Source organism: Corvus cornix, chromosome 6, assembly GCF_000738735.6.
Source record: "Corvus cornix cornix isolate S_Up_H32 chromosome 6, ASM73873v5, whole genome shotgun sequence".
NCBI classification, from domain to species: Eukaryota; Metazoa; Chordata; class Aves; order Passeriformes; family Corvidae; genus Corvus; species Corvus cornix.
In genome coordinates, this window is record NC_046336.1 from 29,299,718 (window position 1) to 29,320,924 (window position 21,207).

Sequence of the window (21,207 nt, forward strand, 5' to 3'; positions counted from 1 at the left end):
TGGCAGTGAAGGACACAGCACTCCATGCAGCACAGCTGTTTTCCAGCAGAAGACACCCATAAACCTGTGTTAAGCGAGGAAAGGCCACCTAGCACTGTGTTATAAATCCATACTGGCAATGGAAAGCACACTACCAGGGGGGCTTCAGTATGCCAAATCTGACATTCTGACACAGCAGACCAACTCACGTCCATGCCAACGTCGCCTCAAGAACGCAAATCACCAAGTACCTTCAGAATCAACCGCCGTCGGTAAACTCTTGTAGTAATTCTCTGCTCTTCATCTGAGCTTGAATCACTCTCAGTCTCACTGTCACTGTCACTACATTCCTAATAAATGCAGTTTTAGTACATTTGAACAGCACGTTTGCAAGACAGAACATGCTGATCAGGACTAGGAGAAGGAAACAGAGGTTATCACGGACAGTGTTTTCCCTGTCTGTTATGTACATAATGACTCGCAGTTTCACTGCTGAAGTACATGATGGGAGGAGGCCCTTTTGCTCCTTGGCATGCTGTAACCTGATAATTACACCAGCTATGGAATATCTCTGCAGCTCTCAAGTCTCAGAAAATGGTATTTGGAATGCATCTGACCTGTGAAATTTCAAAACCTTATGCAATTCTTTTTAGTTTTGTGTTAAAAAGCCCCCTAAACCATGTCATAACTAATTGAATCTTTTTTCTCCTAAAAATTACTCTTTCAAACAAGTTTTACAGATTCACAAGGTATGGGAAGTGAATTCCCTAATAAATGAAAAGAAGACAGTCACAAGGAAGACTCGGCGAAGCACCTCCACACAGAAGGTTAAAAATAGCCCTTCTGAAGAACTTCTCCATGTAAATGGCTTTCCTGCTCAGTATTTATCTGCTGTATTTATCACTGCAAAGTATCTGCTTTTGTAAGTGGCAAAACTGCAGTGTAAAGCACAACCATTCTGCATTTTTTCAAGAAGGGAGCTTTTAGAGCTCAGCCCAGGGGGCACAGCCCAGTGCTGGGAGGTACCACAGGTGTCTACTCTGCCCTGGCACCCTCTGCCAGCCCTGGTGTTTCCCCTCTGACCCCCAAGGAGCTCAGCTTTGGGGCTGAGCAGCTCTGTGTGCATGTGCCTGACAAAGGGCTTCAGACCTCTGTGTGTGATGGATGCAAGGCAGAGATCCTTCTCCCATGATACTCAGCTGAACCTTTTCCTGAGCACAGAAATTTGAAAATTTCCTCTCTGTTACTCAACGACAGCAACCCCCAACTGATTTTAAAATCATGAATAGTGGATATTGAGAACTGCATATCTGTTTCTCTTTTTGAATCTGGCCCAAGACGTCCTAAACAAGAAGCATTTCTCAGAAATTATGTGCAAAATAAGAGTGGGCATAGGTGGGTGGAGGAGAAAAAGAACTATATAACAAAAAGCATTTAGGGCAGGATGACAGAATTCATCTGCAGTCCTCTGGCACTAGTCAAATATAGATACAAAAAATTATAAACCAATCCTCTCCTGAAGAAGTAACAAGAAAGCAGAAGATTTCCAGAGGGCACAAAGGCTTTAGAGGGAGAGATATTTTTAATAAACAGCTTTAAGTGGTTTATTTGTGATGGAATTCTGACACTGAGAGTCACCTTGACCATGTGCTGGACATCATCCTCTCTGGAATAACAGAGCAACTGTGCTGTGCTCCTCTCATTTAGAAAGATCACTGGAATCTGATGCTTGAGCATTTGCAAAGAATTATATGACCTACACCATTACTGCACTGCTTTTGTAAATGTTTATGTGGACTTGGGATGAAGCCAAGGATTTGTTCCATCCACGTCACCAGGCGTCAGACCAGTATCAATTGTCTGCACTTATCTCTTGGTGCAAACTTTGTGCCAGAACACTGCTTCTGCTGCAGCCCTTCTCTTGCAGGTGGGTGACTCTTGCTTCCTGGCTCTTTCCAAATGGGTCATGGATAAAATATCTTACTTTGGCAAGTTGTTTTAGTTTGTTCTCCCTTTTTCTCCACAGAAATAAATCTGCTTCTTCCATACTTTTCTCCTTATGGAGCATTTCTGAAGAATGCCTTGCAGAAGACTGCAGTTGAAATTTTCTTTCTGTTTTCATGACAGCACATGAAGTGTCTCACCATGAGTTGGACTGCGCTAGTAATTAAACTTACGGAATTTCAATTAGATAAGAAGGCATTATTGAAGAAATAGCAAAAAAATAATAGAAGCAGTTCTTGTCATTCTAACAGATGCTAGTTTCTTACCCACTCAGGCTGGGTGAGAGACCCACATTTTTAAATGACATTATTTTCTGATACCAGTTTATTAAAAGATCATGCCTATAAAAAGACTTGTTATTCGGTAGATAAGATTATCAGCCTTTACCAGTAAAGCGAAGTAGTGCAGAGAGCACGCCCAAGGAAAGCACTTGCTTATTCTTCTCAATCCAGATGGGATATCCAACAGTAAAGAGCACAAAAAGGGGGTGACAACTTATCTTCCCACTGCTGGGAATGCAGAGGGGTTAGTGCAGCGTGTCAGCACACCCTCAGCACGTGCATCTACACATGGACTTAATCAGTGCATGGCACCACCAGACTGAGGCCTGCCCAAAGCATACAAACACTGAGGAACACTGCCATCTGCCTTTTAACTGCCTTAGAAGAAGGCAAAGGCTCCTACATTTTTTAAGTATTCCAGTAATTAGTGAACATTAGGAAAGATCTTACTGTGTCACGAACTAATAACAAGATAATAACAATCATATGCTGCATAACTGCTGAGACTGATTATGTTACCATCTAATAAAAGAATTCTTGGTTGTATAATCGAAAGAATAGTTTAAAATGAACTAATTTAAACCTGCATGATTTACTGCAGCCCACCACAGCCAACATTTTTATTGTGCTATAATAAAAAAACCCCGATATAATGTAGAAACAATTCTACTGAAATATCTTGCTTCCAAAAGTTGTAATCTCCTCCTGCATTATGCCCAAGAAAAGACAACCTCAGCAGAGAGAATAATGTGGAAGAAACTCTGCAATTCCCCTTTTCAGCCTGGTTCCCTGCTGGCCCTGAGGTCTATTCTGTGGCGACCCTCGCACTGCTGGGGTGTGAGGCACACGCAGCTACTGGGCTACAAGCCATTCCTTGAGCCAACTTTACTGCTAAGCTTCTGGTGAATAAATAGAAGCAACTGAGAAAGCTATCAAAATCTTCAGTGTCAGAAAGCAGCTTATAACTGGGGTTCTGCAGTTAAGGGTGTACGAGTCAGGCAAGGTAGAAAGGAAGAGAAGCCCCTTGGCAGTATTTTAAGGAGAAAGAACCACCACCTGGAAAAATGCTTTACATGTTTGGAAATCTTTTGATCCCTCTCAGCTGGATGGACTTTGCAGTTGGGATGAACAAGGCCATGAAAGAAAAAACATAAGGAGGAGATTAAATGTCACCCAAAATTTATTTTTCTGCAAATAACAGAGTAAAAAAAAATGCAGTTAGTGTTGGGGACAAAGAGCAGGACAGAGCCTGAAGGGTCCCTATATTTCTTTGCTCCTAGCATTTGCTTCAATGCCACAGGAAGAGTGGGAAACTAGTGGCAACACCTTAGTGGAAACAGATGGAGGACAACTGAGCTGTTTGGCACTGTTTGCATAGGTGCTGTGTCATGGCAGGGAAGGGCCTGTCCCCCAGTGATGCAGGACAGCGGTCCCAGAAGCTGCTCTAACCTCTTCCAGGGCTCAGGGCCAGGCCGGGAGGGGATTGTGCAGCCCTGCTTGGCTCCTCTGCCTATCCTGACTCCACCCCATTGTGTTGTGTTCACAACACAAATATAAATTTCCAGTAGCTTCCATTTTTCCCAATTCAGTAATAAACTGAAAAAAATTAAAAAGGATAACAAAACCCAAACCCTAACCCTGTCACAAACATTACAAGTCATACAAAAAAATTTGTCAACCAATATGTCAAGCAACAGGGACTCCTCACATTGTTAATTATTACAGGACATACTGTACCTTCTGTTCAGACATTACTGCTCCCTCCTCCTCTTGGATGCTTGTTCTTGGCTTGCCATCCTCAGAAGTACTCCAGCCCATCTTCTTCACACTGACAGGCACAGATGTTTTGCTGCCTTCTGTTGTTGGCTTGCTGGTCTCTTCCAAAGATTTCTGATATGCTGTTGATGATAATGTTTGCTCATCAGTACCAGTTGAGATCTGGGACTTTGTTTTCAGGGCTTCTTTGTCACTGTGTTTTCCCACATCATTTAAAGCTTCCTGGATGTAGGATTTAGTTTTTGCCTCTGATGTGGACTCGGATAGGCTTCCATTTGTTTCTGGCTTCCCTACTTCTCCTTTGACATATGAGGTAACAGAATCCCGACATTGGTCCAAACTACAAGAAAAAGCAGAAGCAACAGACAGCTGTTCAGGGCTTAAATCACAGGCAGAAGGGCAAAGCACCAAGCCTCTCACTGAGCCTTCAGTCTGAGCACATAGGTTGCACACAGAGAAAAGTAAAATTTTAGACTCCACTTGCAGACATCATTCTATTTAACAACCTTGTCTTCTGCATCATGGCATCATTTCAGAAGCAATGAAAATATGGTGGGCACTGGAAACAAGGCCACATGTTTTATGGTAATCTACTTCCACTTGGAGAAGGGGAGGAAAAAGACAAAAAACAATACACAAAACCTACCAGTTCTCTTGTATAATCACGAGCTAAAGCCCCAAGGCACTAATTTTTAAACCGCTCTCTAACCAAGGAAGTGATGAAAGTATCTGTTACCATGCAATTACCAGTTACTTTTCCCCCAAAGTACAGTATCTGTACTCCAGATAGGTCGTGCCTTCTAAAAAATATTGTTATCTGCAAGTAAGTCCTTAGACACTTCAGAGTCTCAATACTATGCAGGGCCAAAGGCAATGAAGGTTACAAAAAGATAGAAAGCTGACCAGAATTTTGCCTCAGATTACCTATGGACAGGTTTAACCTGCACTTCTGATAAACAGTCTTCCTTTGTATTCTTGCTCACTTTCTGATAAACACTATGACTGTGTAGTGCTGACATATGAAAATATGCCAGCTGTTTGCTGGCAAAAATCTTATGAAAGACAGCAAAGAAAACGCATCCAGCTAGAAACTGGTATCTTCTTAAGGAAGCCTTTTTACTTCCAAAAGTGATCTATTTTACTAATTTAACACAATATAAAATGCAGAATAATGACACTTGCTTAACAACAGGAATCACATCAGTAGTAGTTCAAGTGCTTTACACTATTGAAAGATAATGAATTTGCTGAAAGCAATGACCAAATTCCCACTGGATTCAATAAGAGAGTATCTAATGCTACCTTGAACCTTAAAACATCCTGAGTCAAAGATGCAAAAGGATGTAAACTGCTGACAGACAAATGATCACTGTGCAGATAATCACTCTGTGCTGATTTAAAGCTCCTGCAGACCTGGCTCCTTCAATTAGTGATCACAGGAGCCCCTCAGTGGGCACTGGTAGGGCTGAACAGGACAACACATACTGTGAATGTTGAAGGCTTAAGGAGGTCCAAGGGCAGGCTGGAAAAGCTCATGCAAGAGAAATGCACTGAGGATAAATATATAGAAAGCATCCCTCTCAGCAGGTCATTATGTCAAAGACAAGGGAAGCTTGGGGGACTGCAGGGGGAAAACAGCACATACATCCACTCTCCTTCCCTGAGCATCCTCTGCAGTCACTGCTGGGAGCCAACATCCAGGACTAGGTGGGTTTGGTATCGCCATTCTTACCTTCTTCTGCCTCGTACCTTAGCTTTTTAAAAGTCTAGTAAATTAGCATGATATAATACGCTTGAAGCAAGCGTTATAAAAAGTGACAATTCAAAAACTGGCTTATGGGGAAAGTAACAACTATCTGAGGGAAGGCAAAGAGATGCAAATGGAAAGGATGACTGCTACAAAGGTGTTCAAAAAATAAGAGTAATGTAGTATCCCAGTTTCAGATAATGTTCTTGATTCCAGCTACATCTACACACCACTTAAATGAAATAGAAATACACAAGATAAAGACCATGAAAAGCAGTATTACCTGCTGAAGATAATACAAAATATTTCTCAAATGCCTAGATCGAGAATGAAACCTGATAAATACACATTTTTAAAGACAAATATATCTGAGGCCAAATGAAGTTTCTCTTTCAAATGTATATATAAGTGCACACATTTGTTCTCACAGAGCAGAGAACAGCCTCTGCCCTGCTGCTGGTGGCCGAGGCAGCGTGGGAAGCCTGCTGACATGCACACTGCAACACAGAGGTGCTCACCTCTCGTCCAAGCGATCCAGCAGGCTGCTGCCTATCCTGCGCCCCGACGTCGGTGCCTCGGAGACGCTGGAGGAGTCAGGCTGCCAACCTGTAATTGAAGACATTTCGTGTTCTGCTTGTTGAACACCTTTAAGAATTGACCATACTCTTTCTTCCGTCATCTCCTCAGACTCAGCTCCTTCTTCCAGATGGATGTCCTCAAACAGAGACTTAAACTTTTCTGCCGTCATCTCCTCATCAGTACCAGACTTCTCTCTCTCAGGCTGTTCAGTCCTCACTCCTCTTTTACTAGTCTCTTCACTCTGCCTTTGTTTAGCATCTTTGGATATCCCACCATAACTACCAAGATACCGCGGAAAATCCTTAAGGTCCACTTCCTCCAACTGGCTCTCGCCTACGGAAATATCTTTAGGTGTTCCTTCTCTAGGCACTGAGAAATCAACTTTGCTGTCATCCAGTGAAGTGTCTTCTTCAGTCACCACTGGCGGTGCTGCTGTACCATCTACGTGTCCCTGGGAGGTCACTAACACGTCACTCAGTCTACTGGGAGTTCTAAGGGGCGACTCTAGGCTAGAGGTGTCGCTAAGGAAATCGTCCTGGTGGAAAGGGGTGGGCGGCACGAAGCGCAACCCAGTGGGAGTTTCCAGTTCCACTTGAATGGAGGGATAACCTAAGGAAGACAGCACATTTGGACTGACTGGGATGAAGCATGGAGCAACAAATAAGCAAATGCCAAATGATTCATGGGTTACATACAGTATGAAACATATGAGGAGGTGCAGGTGTATAAGAACCAATGCAGTTCTGAGAGATTTTGTTACTTGGTCCTACAGAGATGGAACAAAGAATGAGTACTGCCCATGAATAGTACAGTGAAGCCAGTACTTCTGACTATTTTTTAATAGTCTGTAACGTTTTCAGCAATTGCTTTTGCAGCCACTTTAAACATTTTCAAGCTATAGCAGATTGTCTTATGAGCATGCAATAAATCAAATGTGGACAAGGGTGGTTGTCCCTTTACATACAAGACAATCTCTTGCAGCCATATTGTGTAAGTCTTTATTTCCAAGGGTTTGTTTTTTTTTTTTTTTTAGATTTGGATGTTTAATTAACAGATTTTAAGGACAGCAGTAGATCATAACATAGGACAGCCACTTTTTTTTGTCAGTAGATATTATTTCTAAAACAGGTCCACATGTTTAATATGCTTTTATATAAAAATACACAATACCAGAAATACATTGTTACTAATATGTACCTCCAATTTAACCACAGAGAACAATAATGGACTAGTTGAAGAATGAAGAACAGAAATGGATCCTAAAGAGGATACTAAAAGATAGTAGATCTAAATACACAGCAGGATACAAAACTAAAGTAAGGAAGTTAACGAAGGGATAAGAGAACAGAAACACAAGGGAGAGCTATATGAATATTTCAGGTACAGTGAAGTTATACGGGTGAGAGGACTGTGGTGAGTAAGGAGATCTTGGTGATCTTGAAGATTGAGGTGATCTTGGTGACATTGGTACAATCAGATACACTGACCAAATAAAGAGAAAAGAAAAATTGATGAAAACATGAAAAAAAACCCCCAACCCATACAAAAGGATTAAACTGAAAACACACATTAAAAAATGGCAACGAAACCTTAAGTTCGCATTCTGGCAAATGAGGTTGGGCAGCCTAGGAAAGGCCAAAACACATGCTGTGGGGTACACTGGACATTGTGCTGCCTGCAGGGGGGTGCATCAACAGGGCTTGGCAGGGGGGTTGTTTCCTGAACCAGCCGAGAGAAAGGCAAAGGTGGTCTGGTCTTGGTGAGGAAAGGAAGCTTGAGGAAGGTTCAGAGAAGAGGAGAGACACAAAGCAACTGCAGAGAAGCGCTTTTTTCATAAAACATTGATGCTACTATTAAAAGGCGCAAGCAACATTTCAAGAGCAACTTTCTTAAAATGTCAACAGAAAACTATTTCTGTAGTGCAATGATTCAATGACCAGCAATGCTGCTCAATAATGGAGGTACACTGAGCTCATATGCTCTGAAGAAAAAAAAAAAAAAAACCATACTAAAATACAGAGAAAGCCAAAACATAATTGAACAAATTACAAAAACCAAAGGAAATGTTACTTACAAAAAAAAAAACAAACCTTATTTAAGAAGTTATTTATAATACAAGTGAGTAAAATCAAAGTAATAATCCAGTGCCTGTTATCTAACATTTAAAACAAGAAAAACCCAACATTTAGCATCTTCAATATACTGATAAGTAATAAGCATCCCTATGGAAATTTTGTTTTACAAGAAGAATTTCATTTATCCTTTAAATCTGACTCAAATTTAACCTTCACAATTCTGTTTTCAGTTGACACAGCTTCCATGTGAAAATTATTACACAATTTTTACCCATTAGCAGACTGAAAAAGACATTCACTCATACACTAATAAAACATTTTCTTATTTTTCTACTGCCATTGTAGAAATGGTCCAAGTGAAAATCATAAAGCAGTCGATGTTCACGGGTCTCAAAGAGGCTTGGCAGTGAATTGCACATTAATTTATTCCATGCAAATACTATGCACTTTTTCCCCCTTCTTCTTCCTTCTTTTTCTCCTGGAAGAATTTTTACTACTACATATCTAGACAGGAAGCCAAAGAATACACACATTTCCAGGTAAATCGTCAAGCATGCAATACCAAGTACATAAAAAATAGACATGGGCAAGCCTCAAAGGACAACTGCTGCAGGAGAAAAGCCTGGTCTTGTCAACTGACACCAAGGCTGGTGGGAACAAGTTTACTCAGGCACACATTTGTGGGACTCTGGGCTTACTGTCTGAGATATTAATGTGCAACCTACATATCCCCATAAATGACTTGGATGCAGCACTTGAAGGTGTACTAAGGAAGTTTGCTGATGATACGGAATTGCGAGCAGCTGTGGACACCCTCCAAGGCAGGGAGGGCTGGGCAATCACCAACCACATGAAGTTTAACAAAGACAAGTCCTGGGCTCTGCAGCTGGGATGGGGCAACCCTGGCTGTGTGTAGAGTCTGGGGAATGAGAGGCTGGAGAGCAGCCCTGTGGAAAGGGACCTGGGGGTCCTGGCCAGTGGGAAGTTGAATGTGAGTCAGCAGGAAGCTACGTCAGGGAAGGTTTAGGCTGGATATTAGGAAGAAGTTTTTCACCCAGAGGGTGGTCAGGCACTGGAACAGAGAAGCGGGCACAGCCCCAAGCCTGACAGAGAGTTCAAGAAGTGTTTGGACAATGCTCTCAGGCACATGGTGTGATTCCTGGGGTGTCCTGTGCAGGGCCAGGAGTCGGACTTGATGATCTTCGCGGGTCCCCTCCAGCTGAGGATATTCTATGATTCTATTGTATCATGCTTTAGGAGAGGAAAACCCCTTCACACATTTAAAATTACTGTTTCTGTAGAACTTACAATCTTTCTTTAAAGTCTAGTTTATACAACATTATTGTATTATTGGACATGTCATTGAATTAAATATGACTACGGAATTCAATTACCATCAATGGGATCATGAAATACGTTATTTTCATCTGCAAAACTTCTGGTGCCTGAAATATTTCCATAATCAAATATTGGTCCTTCCAACAGGGTGACGATATCTATTCGATTAATTTTTGTCAATACAGAAGTTAAGGCATCAGCTGAAAAAAAAATAGAACACATCAGAAAAAGGTTCAGCATTGCAGAACTGTGTGATTGTTTTTCTCAGTTACATTCACATCGCATTACTTACAAACTGCGGGCATGTCCCAATGCCTTTGGTTCCAGCAAACCCCAGCACCTGTCTGAGCAGTCATTCAGCTGCCTACTTATTCAAGATATATATCTATTAAGAGTCTACACACTCTCCAAGTATAATTGTATTACAACACAAAAGGCACAAAGAACAAGGTCAGATAGTTCTTGAAGAACGTATTTACTTACTACTGATACAAAATATTCTTTTACTGGAGCGTAAAGGGAGTGTAAAAATCCTTCTACCATTCTGTTTTGAGGAACAACAGAATAGGCAGTCATGTAGGTAATAATGCATATAAGGCTATTCAGGCAGTACATCGTGAAATCTCATTTACAATAATCCTGTTGTGAGAACACAGTAATACTGGAAATTACTTTTACAGTGAAAAAGATCAAAGGAGACTCAAATGGTGTGTAGGAGTTTGTGGATTAGAAAAGGGTAGCAACACCAGTGACCCCACACAAAAATCAACCCCTCTCCTTCAGTCTGAGCAATTCAAGTGAAATCCACAGATAAACCCAGAAGTATCAGCCCAGAATCATCACTCCTTACAGGAAGAAGTTTAGTCTTTTCCTATGGCCTGCAATACTGTGAGACTACCTAAATTTTCCAGGCAGTCATTTTCCATGTTTCACATTCCTTGCTATTGGAAATTTTCCCTTTTATTTTCTTTACTAGAGTTTAAGTTCACTACTCGTCCCATCAATTATGGATTTGGAGAATGGATCATTTCCTTCTGCATACAGAGCAAATAAATATGACATATTTCCAACACCTGGTAAAAATATAACTGAAACTTCTTTTTTCATTGATGGTTTGTGAAGGACACTTACAATGTTTTCTTCAACTTGGCAACAGATGCAATGAGCTAAAACTCATAAACAACAAAAGTAACTACTTGAACTTACTTGTAGCATTTTTCCCATCTCTGGTAACCCATTTTTTTAATAACATGAAGCTTTGAGCAATAAGAGAATTTGGGTTTTCTACTCGGATTTGATTTATTTCATCCACAGAAAAATTCAGTTCTCTTGCCAGTTCTACAAAGACAAAAAAAGCAAACGAGAAAAGAAAAGAAACTCCAAAACACCAAAGAAAGCACAAACTCTCAGTCGTCTTGTCAAGCTTAAAAATACTACCTTTCATAGGTCACAGAGACGCCAACCAAACTGCCTGACACAAACTTTACAGATAACAATGAACATGGCATTAAATCCCCATGCTTTAATTTCCTAAGGCATCATTTTGAATTTCCATCCTCCCTGGGAGCGATTATCACACTTACGCTCAGTAAGCCACTTAAGCATGATGAAAAAGCCCTCCCTGGAGACTGCCTCATCAATGCTAATTTATAAACTCTGTTTATTTCCCCTGATTGTTATTCCCCTGGGAGCACCCTGTGCAGCTCAGCACTGGTGCTGTCATCACCTGAGCCTGGGCAGAGCTGGCTGCTGCAGCTGTGAGCCCAGGAAGGGCAGCTCTGCCCACCAACATATGGGGCTATGGATGGGTACACAGTTAGAGAACACCTCCAACTCTGACTTGCTGGGGCACTGCTGGGCCCCCTGCAGCCAGGGCTTGGGGGAAACTGCTGTCCAGGATCTGCAGATACTCCAGACGCAGCCCTGAGCCCGAGCAGGTAGAGCCTCTCAGCTCCTTGGGGGAACATGTTGAGAGGAGAGCCATTTAGCTATTTTCCCTGTGAGTTTCTCTTTGATTTCTTGCAAGATCAAGGAATAATTTCCCATTAGGCATCTTTGCCCAGCAATACATTGCATGTTTTGGGAAGCTGGCCTGGCTGTGAATTTGGGAGAGCCTGATGCAGTCTTGCTGCATCTTTTGGTAAAAGAATACCTAAAAACACAATAGCAGGGAGTGATTTCAATATTAAAGCAGAAAAGCTTACCTGTCCAGCTAAGTCCTAGGTGATCAGCTACAATTGCCATCCTTATATCTGTCCGTTCACATGGACTCTGTGGACCTGTGATTTACAATTTCTCAATTAAAAAGGTTTTGCACAGAAAACCACAATACCGGATAATAGTTTGTTATAAATAATAGCTTTAATTGACTAAGTTGACAGTGCTTATATTGTTTACTAGAATGGTTGTGTGACCTAATAACCTACAAAACAAAATTTTTTCACAGCTTTTAGATTTTCACCTGTGTAAAGCCAAAATGTAAAACTACATGATGTCGTGTAATGAAACCAAACATGCTGACAATTTAGCTGTTAGACTGTAGACAAGTTGTTCAATTACTGGTGAAAACCACCAAGGCCAGATATTGCCTATTTTCTCTACTTCGACAGAACAAATTTGCTGTCACAAAAGACATCTTTCAATTTCTGAGTTACATCAATTTCTGAGTTACATGAATGTCTTTGGCATGCTTCACTAGCTTTCTACAGTACAGAATTTGTTTGAAGGAAGAAAAAAGAGAATAAGACGGCACATACAGATGACAATGACAGAATGAAAACTACAGTTAAGTCACTCCACAGGCAATCACAACAGTTCATGCACTAGGATCAACAAGTTGAAAGTTTTACAAACTAGGCTTGATCTCCACGAGGTGAGCCATGAGAGCTCCAGAAACCTGACTGCCTTCATTCTCACCAGTCCTCTTACTCCTCCTCCTCTCACTGTCGGCCTTTTCAATCTTTGATTTTATAGATGCTGCCTCTGTTCTCATGTCTCTAGCAGACTTCGGTGTAATGGAAGGCTGGTAAACTTGAGTAGCTTCTGATAAGGACGTGTTCCTTGATGTACTGTCTTCTTCATCATCAGAGACCTCTGACTGCATCTTTTTCTCTTCATCAGAAAGACGATCCACAAGCTTTAATGTCTCACCACTAATTCCCTTAAAATATTCAATAGAATGTTTACATACCTCCCTAAGCTGATTTTTCTTTACTTTAACTGTTGTCATGGTGACGGAGGTAGATCTTACCTTTACCGGTAATTTAGAAGGAAGTTGTTTTGGTTTTTCTTTCTCTACCTGCTCTTGTTTTGGCAGGGCTGGAGTTCTTCTAGCTAGATTACTCCTATGTGTATTTTTTACAGGAATCCTAGACCTTGCTTCTAGACAGGGAGAAGAATTATTTTGTTTTGCTTTGTCAGGCTTACTAGCCTCTCTCACTTTACTCCCTGTATTGCTTTGGAGATTATTTTGTGAAAAGACTTGTTTTACTGAGCTGGCCTTTACAGGAAGCTTTGATTTTCCTCTAGCCCCTACCAACTCTGTTGACTTTTGCTGCTCTCCATGTGGTTTTTGCTTATCTCTTACTCTTTGTCCTTGTGTTGTCCCTGTACCTTTTCCTGAAGTGCTTTTCGCTTGATTAGCTTTCTGGAGGGAACATTTCGGTTCCAAATGTTCTTTTAGCACTACATTACAGGTAATATCATCTGTAGGGACTGCAGATGAATCCAAATTGTTGTTGTTATTAAAATTATCTTTTGGAAAATCTGTGTTTTCTGTTTGCCTACAGCTCGTCTGGCTAGAAGCTGAACTCGCAATCACTGCTACAGTTTCATTTTCTAATCCCTGACCACTTGGCATCACAGCTTCTATCTTATCTGTCACTTCGCCAGGGCCATCTTTCTTCAGAGTCATGGTGGAAGCAGAAATTCCCATTTTAATTGGTGTGCGCAATTTGGGATCAACTTTGGAAGCGTTTACTGCTGCCGATGATTTCTCCAGTGAGTTACTACCAAGTGTTTGCTCCATGCAATCTCCACTGGCCTGGTTGCCGGGCTTATTTTCAACTGCTGTTGTTTCTACTGGTCTCTCTAGGTTTGTTTCTACAGTGCTGTCCCCTGCCTGTGGCTGTGTGATGGCAGTGACTGTACTTTTATCCCCTTCCCCCTTGTCCCCTGACTTCCCTTCAGAAGTATGCTCACCAATCTGAAAAAATTGGAGTCTTTCTTCAACAAAATCCCTCTTGCTCATGTCAATTGCACCACTGCGAGTCATCTCAAACATCTTCCCCTCATGAAATGGGAAGGGGTTGGGCTCGCTAGTTGGCGTACTCTCATCTGTTGGAGTTCTGGCTGGAGTTGTGTCAGGTGTTGTTGCTTGAGATCTGTCTTCCACTGCCAGACCAAATGCCTTAGCCTCATCATCCCTTGATTTAGTCTCAAACACTTCATCGTCACCTCGGTTATTGGACCACGGGTCAAAATCTAGACTCTTGGTGGCCACAGTTTTGAAAGGTGTTGCAAATTCTTCGTCTACTTTGTAACTGAAATATGAGTCAGGAAATACAGTCCTGTCAGGGTGTCTGCCTTCCAAAGAGAAAAACTGTGCCCCTGACTTCTTATCGCTCTTATCTCCAGCTTTGTCAGAAGATGGACCTTTTGAAGGTGTCTTGTCTTCTTCAGGGCCTACCTTGCCTTCCTCCTCAATGACTTCAAGCTTACTCTGGCTAAAGCAGCGATCAGTCTGCTTTAGAATGCCTTCTGTAGTCCATACGTCCTTTTTGGTTTCAACTGCCGGACCTGCAAGTTTAGAATCACTCTCAGTTAAACCATCATCTTCATCTTGCAAATCATAACCGTCAAGAGAGTCAATCTCTGTCGCATCAGTATCATGGGAGAATTCTGCAGTGGTTGCTATGGAACACTCTGTGACAGACTGGTCATTGTTACTCCCATTTTGCACTACATCATTCTGGGGTGAATCAAGCCCAGCGTCAAACTCATTGGGTTTCCCAGAAGTGGGATGTCCTAACTCTTTCTGTTTCTCAATCTTTTCAGGGGCTTTGGGTTTTGAGGTTTCCTTCTGGTCATCTTCCAGCTCCTTCAGTTTGAACGTGTACTTTTTAAGTGGAACAGGTTGATAGAGGGATTCATCATCACTGGAGTCACTGACATCTGCTCCCGGTGGCACAGGAGATGGTGGCTGTACTCTGATGACAGGCTCAGCCAGTTGGCATTTGTCATGTTCATCTTGCAAGTTCACTTCAGTCATCTCCATTTCACTCTCAGTGGAATAATGAGGCTTCTTTTCTGACTCGCCTTGATCTGCATCCAGTGGTGGAGGAGGAGGGAATTCAATATAGGCAACTCTGTTACCTTTGGGTCTTTTGTTAGAGTCCTTATTTATAAGATTGGGTACCACTTTGTCAATCTGTGGTTCCTCAACCTCTGCCTGTTTCACAGATGTTGACTTAGCCTCTGCTTCCTCCTCTGACTCCTCAGATACCTCGGGTATAGGGCTGGGCTTGCCTGGGATGTAAGCTATTAGTGAGTCAGGTGTTTTAGATGTAAACTCGTAACTCACTTCCTCTGAACTCGGTGTTTCTGGTGTTAAAGGGCTTTTACCAGAGCTGTCTATAAAGGACACTTGTTCTAGCGTGTCATCTTCTGGACTACCTTGTGGAGAAGGAGGTTGTTTTTGCTGTCTAGCTGTGTAAAATGTCCCCCTCGTCTCTTGTACTGTCTTACTCTCCTGACTGACAATTTTTTTAATACTTCCTTGTTGCACCTCTTTCTCATATTGCTTTCCTACCTGAACAAAACTGACATAAACAGGTAAGGTCTTAATTTCTTTTACTCCCTCAGTGCTTACTAGCGGTGCAACTTTATCCAAGTAATCACTGGCACCGGGGTCAACTACATCACTTGAAGGAAATTCCTTTCCTGGGCTACATTCTAAAGAATCTGGTGATTTGCTAGGGGATAGCTCTGCTTCCTCAGCAGGAGGACTTAGACCTACTGAGCTCTGCTGCTTGGTAACTTTTCTGATTTCTGAATGCTTTATTTTTTCATCTTCCACATAATCAATCTGTCTTTCAACTTTCTCCTGAATCACAGCTGATTGGGATACTTTAGCTGAAAGTTCATAGACACCATCAAGCATGGTTCTCTTCTCCTCAACAATTCTGACTGGAATATGGGACACAGCAATTTCTTCTTTCCTTTTGGATATTTTATCCGCCACTTCACCATTACGTTCCCCCTCCCTGACAACAAATTCTCTGTATAAAACCCTTTTTGAGGGAGATTTTACAGTCAGTTCCTTCACTTCTTCTGAATGAATTCCATTTGAGGCCACTTTGTGCTCTGTCACAGTGATAAATTCACTTTTTTGGTCAGTTTTAGATTCAGCATGATCAACGTGGTTTTCTTTTACTGTATCTGGAACCAGCACATGTGAAAGCTTTTCCTTCTGTGTTTTATGGTTAGAAGTTCCAGGACTTTCCCACGTCCTATAGATTTTTTTGTCCCAGTGTCCCTTTGTCGTTGCATCTGAGCCATATGCCAGGTCTTTTGCCCGTGGTTCTGAAAAGCATTCTGGCATGACTTTCCTCATCTCAGTTCTTTGTTTTTGTGCATCTGAATCACGAAAGTCTTCGACAGCTTTCCCTTTACCTGGAACAAGGTCTTCCTGTATTTTCACCTCTTCCTGTAAAGCTGTGCTCACATCAATGACCTCTACTTGCTTTGCGTGTTTCTCTCTTGAATAGGACTGATACACTGGTAACTTACTTTCTTGCAATTTTTTTACTGGAATTTTGGACTGACCATCCAGCTTTTTTTCTTCTTGAGTTACGTCCTTACTCCTGGGACTTATACCTTGTTCGAATTTGAGCCTAATGGAACTGAGCTTTGATTGCTTCAGCTGAAATCCAGTTTCAGGTACTCCAGTCTGCTGAGCACTTCCTTTGTGTTCCATAGTTCGTTTAGAGTCCTCTGCAGGTTGCACATATATCCTTTTTTCAGGACTGCTGGGCAAACTGGATGCTTTTCTTTCATCCACCTTGGGAAAGCACTTCCCATCATGTGCATACTGCTTCACCTTACTCCATTCATCCCCGGATGAAGGCAATTCAGAGAGCAGAACTTTCTCAGGGCTGCTGCTGGCAGAGCTCTGGCTAGAATGTATTTCCTTGCCATTTTTTTTATGCTGCTTTTTCTCTGGAGACTGTAGCTCATCATTCAACTTCTCTGTTTTATCCCGAAAAAACTGGGATACTTCAGTCAGTTTTTCTTCTGCCTCTTTAACAGTCCTGTCCACCCTGTCTTCATATATCAACTTTTCTCTACCTCTGTCTAATCTGTCCTCAGTAAAGCGCATCCACATCGCATGTTTGGGACTACTAACATCTCCAGTGTAGTGTAACACTGTCACTTTATCATAATGATCCTCCTTAGACATTTTACCTACACCATTTTCAGATACATCTTTATAGATTTTGGAGAGAATCTCTTTTTTGGGGGCAGTAGCTACTTTTTCTCTGCATCGTTTATCAGTCCCCTGTAACTCTGCACTAAGGGGTAGAGCATGGTCAGTAACTGACTCCTCAGTATCAGAATGAGACACATCTAGCTTTTCTGAAAGAAGCATTTTCTCAGCAAACCTGTAAGACTCCCCTCTTAGTTCTGACAACTCATCATCATGGTATTCTACTGAGTGCTGACTCAAAAGCTTCAGTGTTTTGTAAGAGTCATCAGACATGAGTTGAGCAGAACTAGGGCGACTGTCTTCTTCCTGGGACACAGGAGTGTTAACTCTAGAGGATTCCAGATAAGAAGGAAGTGACTCTTCGGCCGTGAGCTCCTCTTCTTCTTGCTGACCTTGTTCGTCTGAACAAGGAAAAGCATCATGTTTTTCCAACTCTTTTAAGTTAATATCTCCCCGAGGTAAGTCTTTCTGATACACATACATTTCTTTTTCTGGATGCTTTTTTGTTTCTCTAATAATGACTTCAGTAGGTTCAGCCTGATTACCTTGTTCAATATGGACCTCTATTATTCGCTCCAGTTTGGGTTTCATTTTGCTGTCCTTCTCTGCATGTTGTGGTGAAGTTTCAGCAGACTTGCTAACATCGGACGTTACTGATGATTTATGTTCAAACAGACCTGCCAGTTCTTTGGAAGGGTCACGTCCAGACTGAAAGGCTTTCATTATGTCATGAACAGACATTGTTTCCTCGATTCTTTCAGAGGTACTTTCCGTGCATGGAGGTTTATGATAAACCATCCTAGTTGTTGTAGTGATATGAGTTTCTTCTTTTACTCGGACACCTTTACTAAGGATGCACTTATGGTCATCTTCTTCACTGCTGCTGGCTTTCATTTGAAAAGCTTTAACCTTCTCTTTAATAGACCCAGAAGGTTTTTGCTCCAGCTCCATAAACGTTGGGGTAGGTTTTGAGGCCGGTAGTTCCTCTGCCTTCTGCTCTGGAATATCTTCCGAAGATGGTTCGTAGCTGCGGATGACATGAACTACTTCAGTTCTAGTTTCTGTAATGACGGGAGGGATGGGCACATCATGGAAAAGCGGTTTTGGCCCTGTGCTTTCAGCACTTTGTGGGGCAGAAGGTGTCTTTTCACTTCTCGTTTCAAAGCCACTGTCAGACAAGGGACTTTTATCTTGATCATGTTGAGAAAAGTCATCTGGAGACTCTAAAATAGTGTCTGTTCCAAAAAAGGAGTCTGCAATTTTACATAACTCCTTTTCCGATGTTGAAGGCCTCATGGAGGCTGGAGGCATTTTAAGTTTATGTTCCTGCAAAGCGATGGCTGGTTTTAAAATGCGCTTTTGTCTCTCTTCACCTTCTTTTTTCCCCTCTTCAAACTTGTACTTTATGTTTGTTAATGAACTGCTACCGATATCATTTGCTAAGTAATCAATAACTTTTGACAAGCTATAATCCTTTTCCGACATGGTTTTAGTTTTAATCTGGACCTTCTCTGGAACAGATATAGGAGGGCTTGTCAAAGCTTGCTGTCTCGCTTCATCAATCTCCTCTGTACTGAACTCTACCCAGTCATCCTCAGACAGGTGTCCTTGATCACTTTTGGATACTTTAGCCGACCCTTTACTTTCTAAACACACATCTTTTTTCAGAATCTCACTAACTTTTACTAAGTCCTCTTTTACTTTCTCAACAATTTTAAAGGGCTCTTCATCATCAATTCTACCCTCTTTTGGTATGTCAGGTTGGAACGGTTTTTCCTCTGCGACATCTGTCTGCAATATCGCAGTCATTCTTATCAGATCCTCTTTCATTTCAGCAACATCTTTCAGTATCTCCTGACTGGAGGATAAGGAAGATGGTGTGGACAATTTGAGAGCAGAGGGTGTTAAAAACAAGGATGATTTTATTGGAGATGAAGTTCGAGTAAAGGTAGGCTGTGTGCGTGCCTCTGTAGTCAATGTTTTAATAGGTGACAGTAACGCAGCGGCTGATTTTGTAAGTGAAGACGACTCTGGAAGCTTCTTTAATGCTGGTTCAGACAAAACATTGACTACAGAATATACCGGCACTGTTATTGTTGATGAAGTTACTGATGAGGTAGTTGCAGATATTGACCCAAGGGCTGTGTACAAAGCACCTGCAGGAGGAGTTCTCATTGACTGGAAAGCTGATGGTGCTGAAGACACAAATGACCTGAGTGGAGAAAATGACATTGTTGTAGCTGTTGAAAACACTCTCTCAGCCGTGTCAGCAACTGCGTTAGCAGCACAAGTTGCAGAATGTGCAGCTGCAGTGATCTTGTCTTGAAAAACAGCTGCAGCTTTGGATCCATTTATTAAGTTGGCAGAAGATGGGTATTTCAGAGGTGACACAGACCCATTAAGCAATGGTACATCTGTGTGCCCAGCTACATGTTTTGCTGGTGACGAGAGAGACGAGGCCATCATGACTTTAGTGGATGAAACAGCATCAACTGCTGACTTAGCAGGTGACACCACTGACTTTAGAGGGGACGATAAAAGTGAAGATGCTGATGTGATGACCGATTTAAGTGGCAAGCTCGAAGAGTACATGTTAATGTTGGATTTGGGGGATGCTGGAGGCGTCATGGTTATGGACGATCTCTCCAAGAGAGATCCTGCTGTCGTCACTGGAGATGTCCGAGAGGGGAATGTGGTAGTGGAGGCCAGCCCTTTGAGACCGGCAGCTTCCGTGACTGCGGGAGCTCTGACGAAAGCGCCTGAAGTAACCTGCATGTTGTAGGGAGGCTGCGAGACCACAGTTTTTATTGGCGAAGAGATTGTCCGAAACGATCTAATTGGAGATGCTACATCACTAACAGATTTAACTGAAGATGTGGTAGAAGCTCCTAACGTGGATTTGATTGGAGAAGTAGAAGAAACAGACCATATTGATTTTAATGGGGAAGCTGTAGGAGTGTTAGAGGAAGAGCTTGATAGGGAAGTGAAGCCTGATTTGGTTTGCCCAGGCACTGTAATTGGAGCTGTTGTCCATGACTGATATGGCCGTGTTGAAAAGAATGGCTTGTATGAGTAAGTAGCAGGTAGGGATCTTGTTGCTCCTGCACTCCGTTCAACTGTTTCTTAAATTGTTAAATTAAAATCAAACATAAAAATCAACAAAAATGGTTGAAAAACAGAGAGACCAGAGAAGAAAATTGGTCAGTAAACGTTGTAATATTACAAAAAGCAAGTACAATTGTTTGCATGAGTTGGGATGAAGGAGGCAAAAGAAGATTTAAAAAAGGAAAGAAAAAAATTAGGAACGAGCCATATACTGGTAACTGGTCCAAACCAAAAAGCAACTTGAAATGAAAGACAGAAAGCACATAGCAACCAAAACTGCAAACAATGGGGAACAGAAAACACACAAAAGGAATCCATAAGGTAAAAATAAAGCCACATCAAAATTTCTTCTCTTACTTCCTATTGACTTTCTGATGTGCTACTTCTGAAATATTCATATCAGCTTTATTTTGCCTGTTTAGGTATGTCTCTGCTTTGTGCAACTATTAGAATTATCCGTTTAATAATTTCTATTGTTGTTCTGTTCAGATTTGAACCTATACAAAAATATAAACTTGCGTAAAATGACATTATGTAGCTCAAATCTTTTTTTAAACCACTTCAGAACTATTTCATGCAGAACCCAAAATTCCTTTAAGTGACAGGCAATTGATGTGCAAACTGTGAAGCAACTGGAATAAATTCAAATCTATATCTTCCATGCACAATTCGGATATGCTTCACACTCACAAAGCCAATAAGAGCAAGAGCTTTTCTGAGTCAATATTTAAAAAAAAAAGAAAAAGAAAAAGAAGAAAGAAAGAAAGGAACATATGCATTTTTTTTTCCTCATGCAATATTCCTTTTGTTTGGTAAAAATTAAAGTAAAACTTTTCA

The 21,207-nt window shown here is 41.6% G+C and overlaps 1 protein-coding gene across 29 annotated transcripts in view; it reads right to left on the bottom strand.

Moving 5' to 3' along the window:
• The window catches only part of ANK3 (ankyrin 3), a 345,732-nt gene that overhangs the window by 14,338 nt on the left and 310,187 nt on the right, over positions 1-21,207 (bottom strand). For 14 of the 29 annotated variants that reach the window (XM_039554387.1, XM_039554386.1, XM_039554385.1 and 11 more), the window contains 6 exons: positions 17,811-20,387; positions 11,984-12,058; positions 10,986-11,117; positions 9,836-9,979; positions 6,306-6,975; positions 4,002-4,380 (listed from right to left, as the gene is read on the bottom strand). In XM_039554387.1, coding sequence (XP_039410321.1) covers positions 4,002-4,380; positions 6,306-6,975; positions 9,836-9,979; positions 10,986-11,117; positions 11,984-12,058; positions 17,811-20,387 — 3,977 coding nt within the window. Of the gene's footprint in view, positions 1-4,001; positions 4,381-6,305; positions 7,849-9,835; positions 9,980-10,985; positions 11,118-11,983; positions 12,059-12,695; positions 20,388-21,207 lie in introns of those variants that run through there. The other 15 variants (XM_039554380.1, XM_039554383.1, XM_039554381.1 and 12 more) reach the window with 6 other exon arrangements.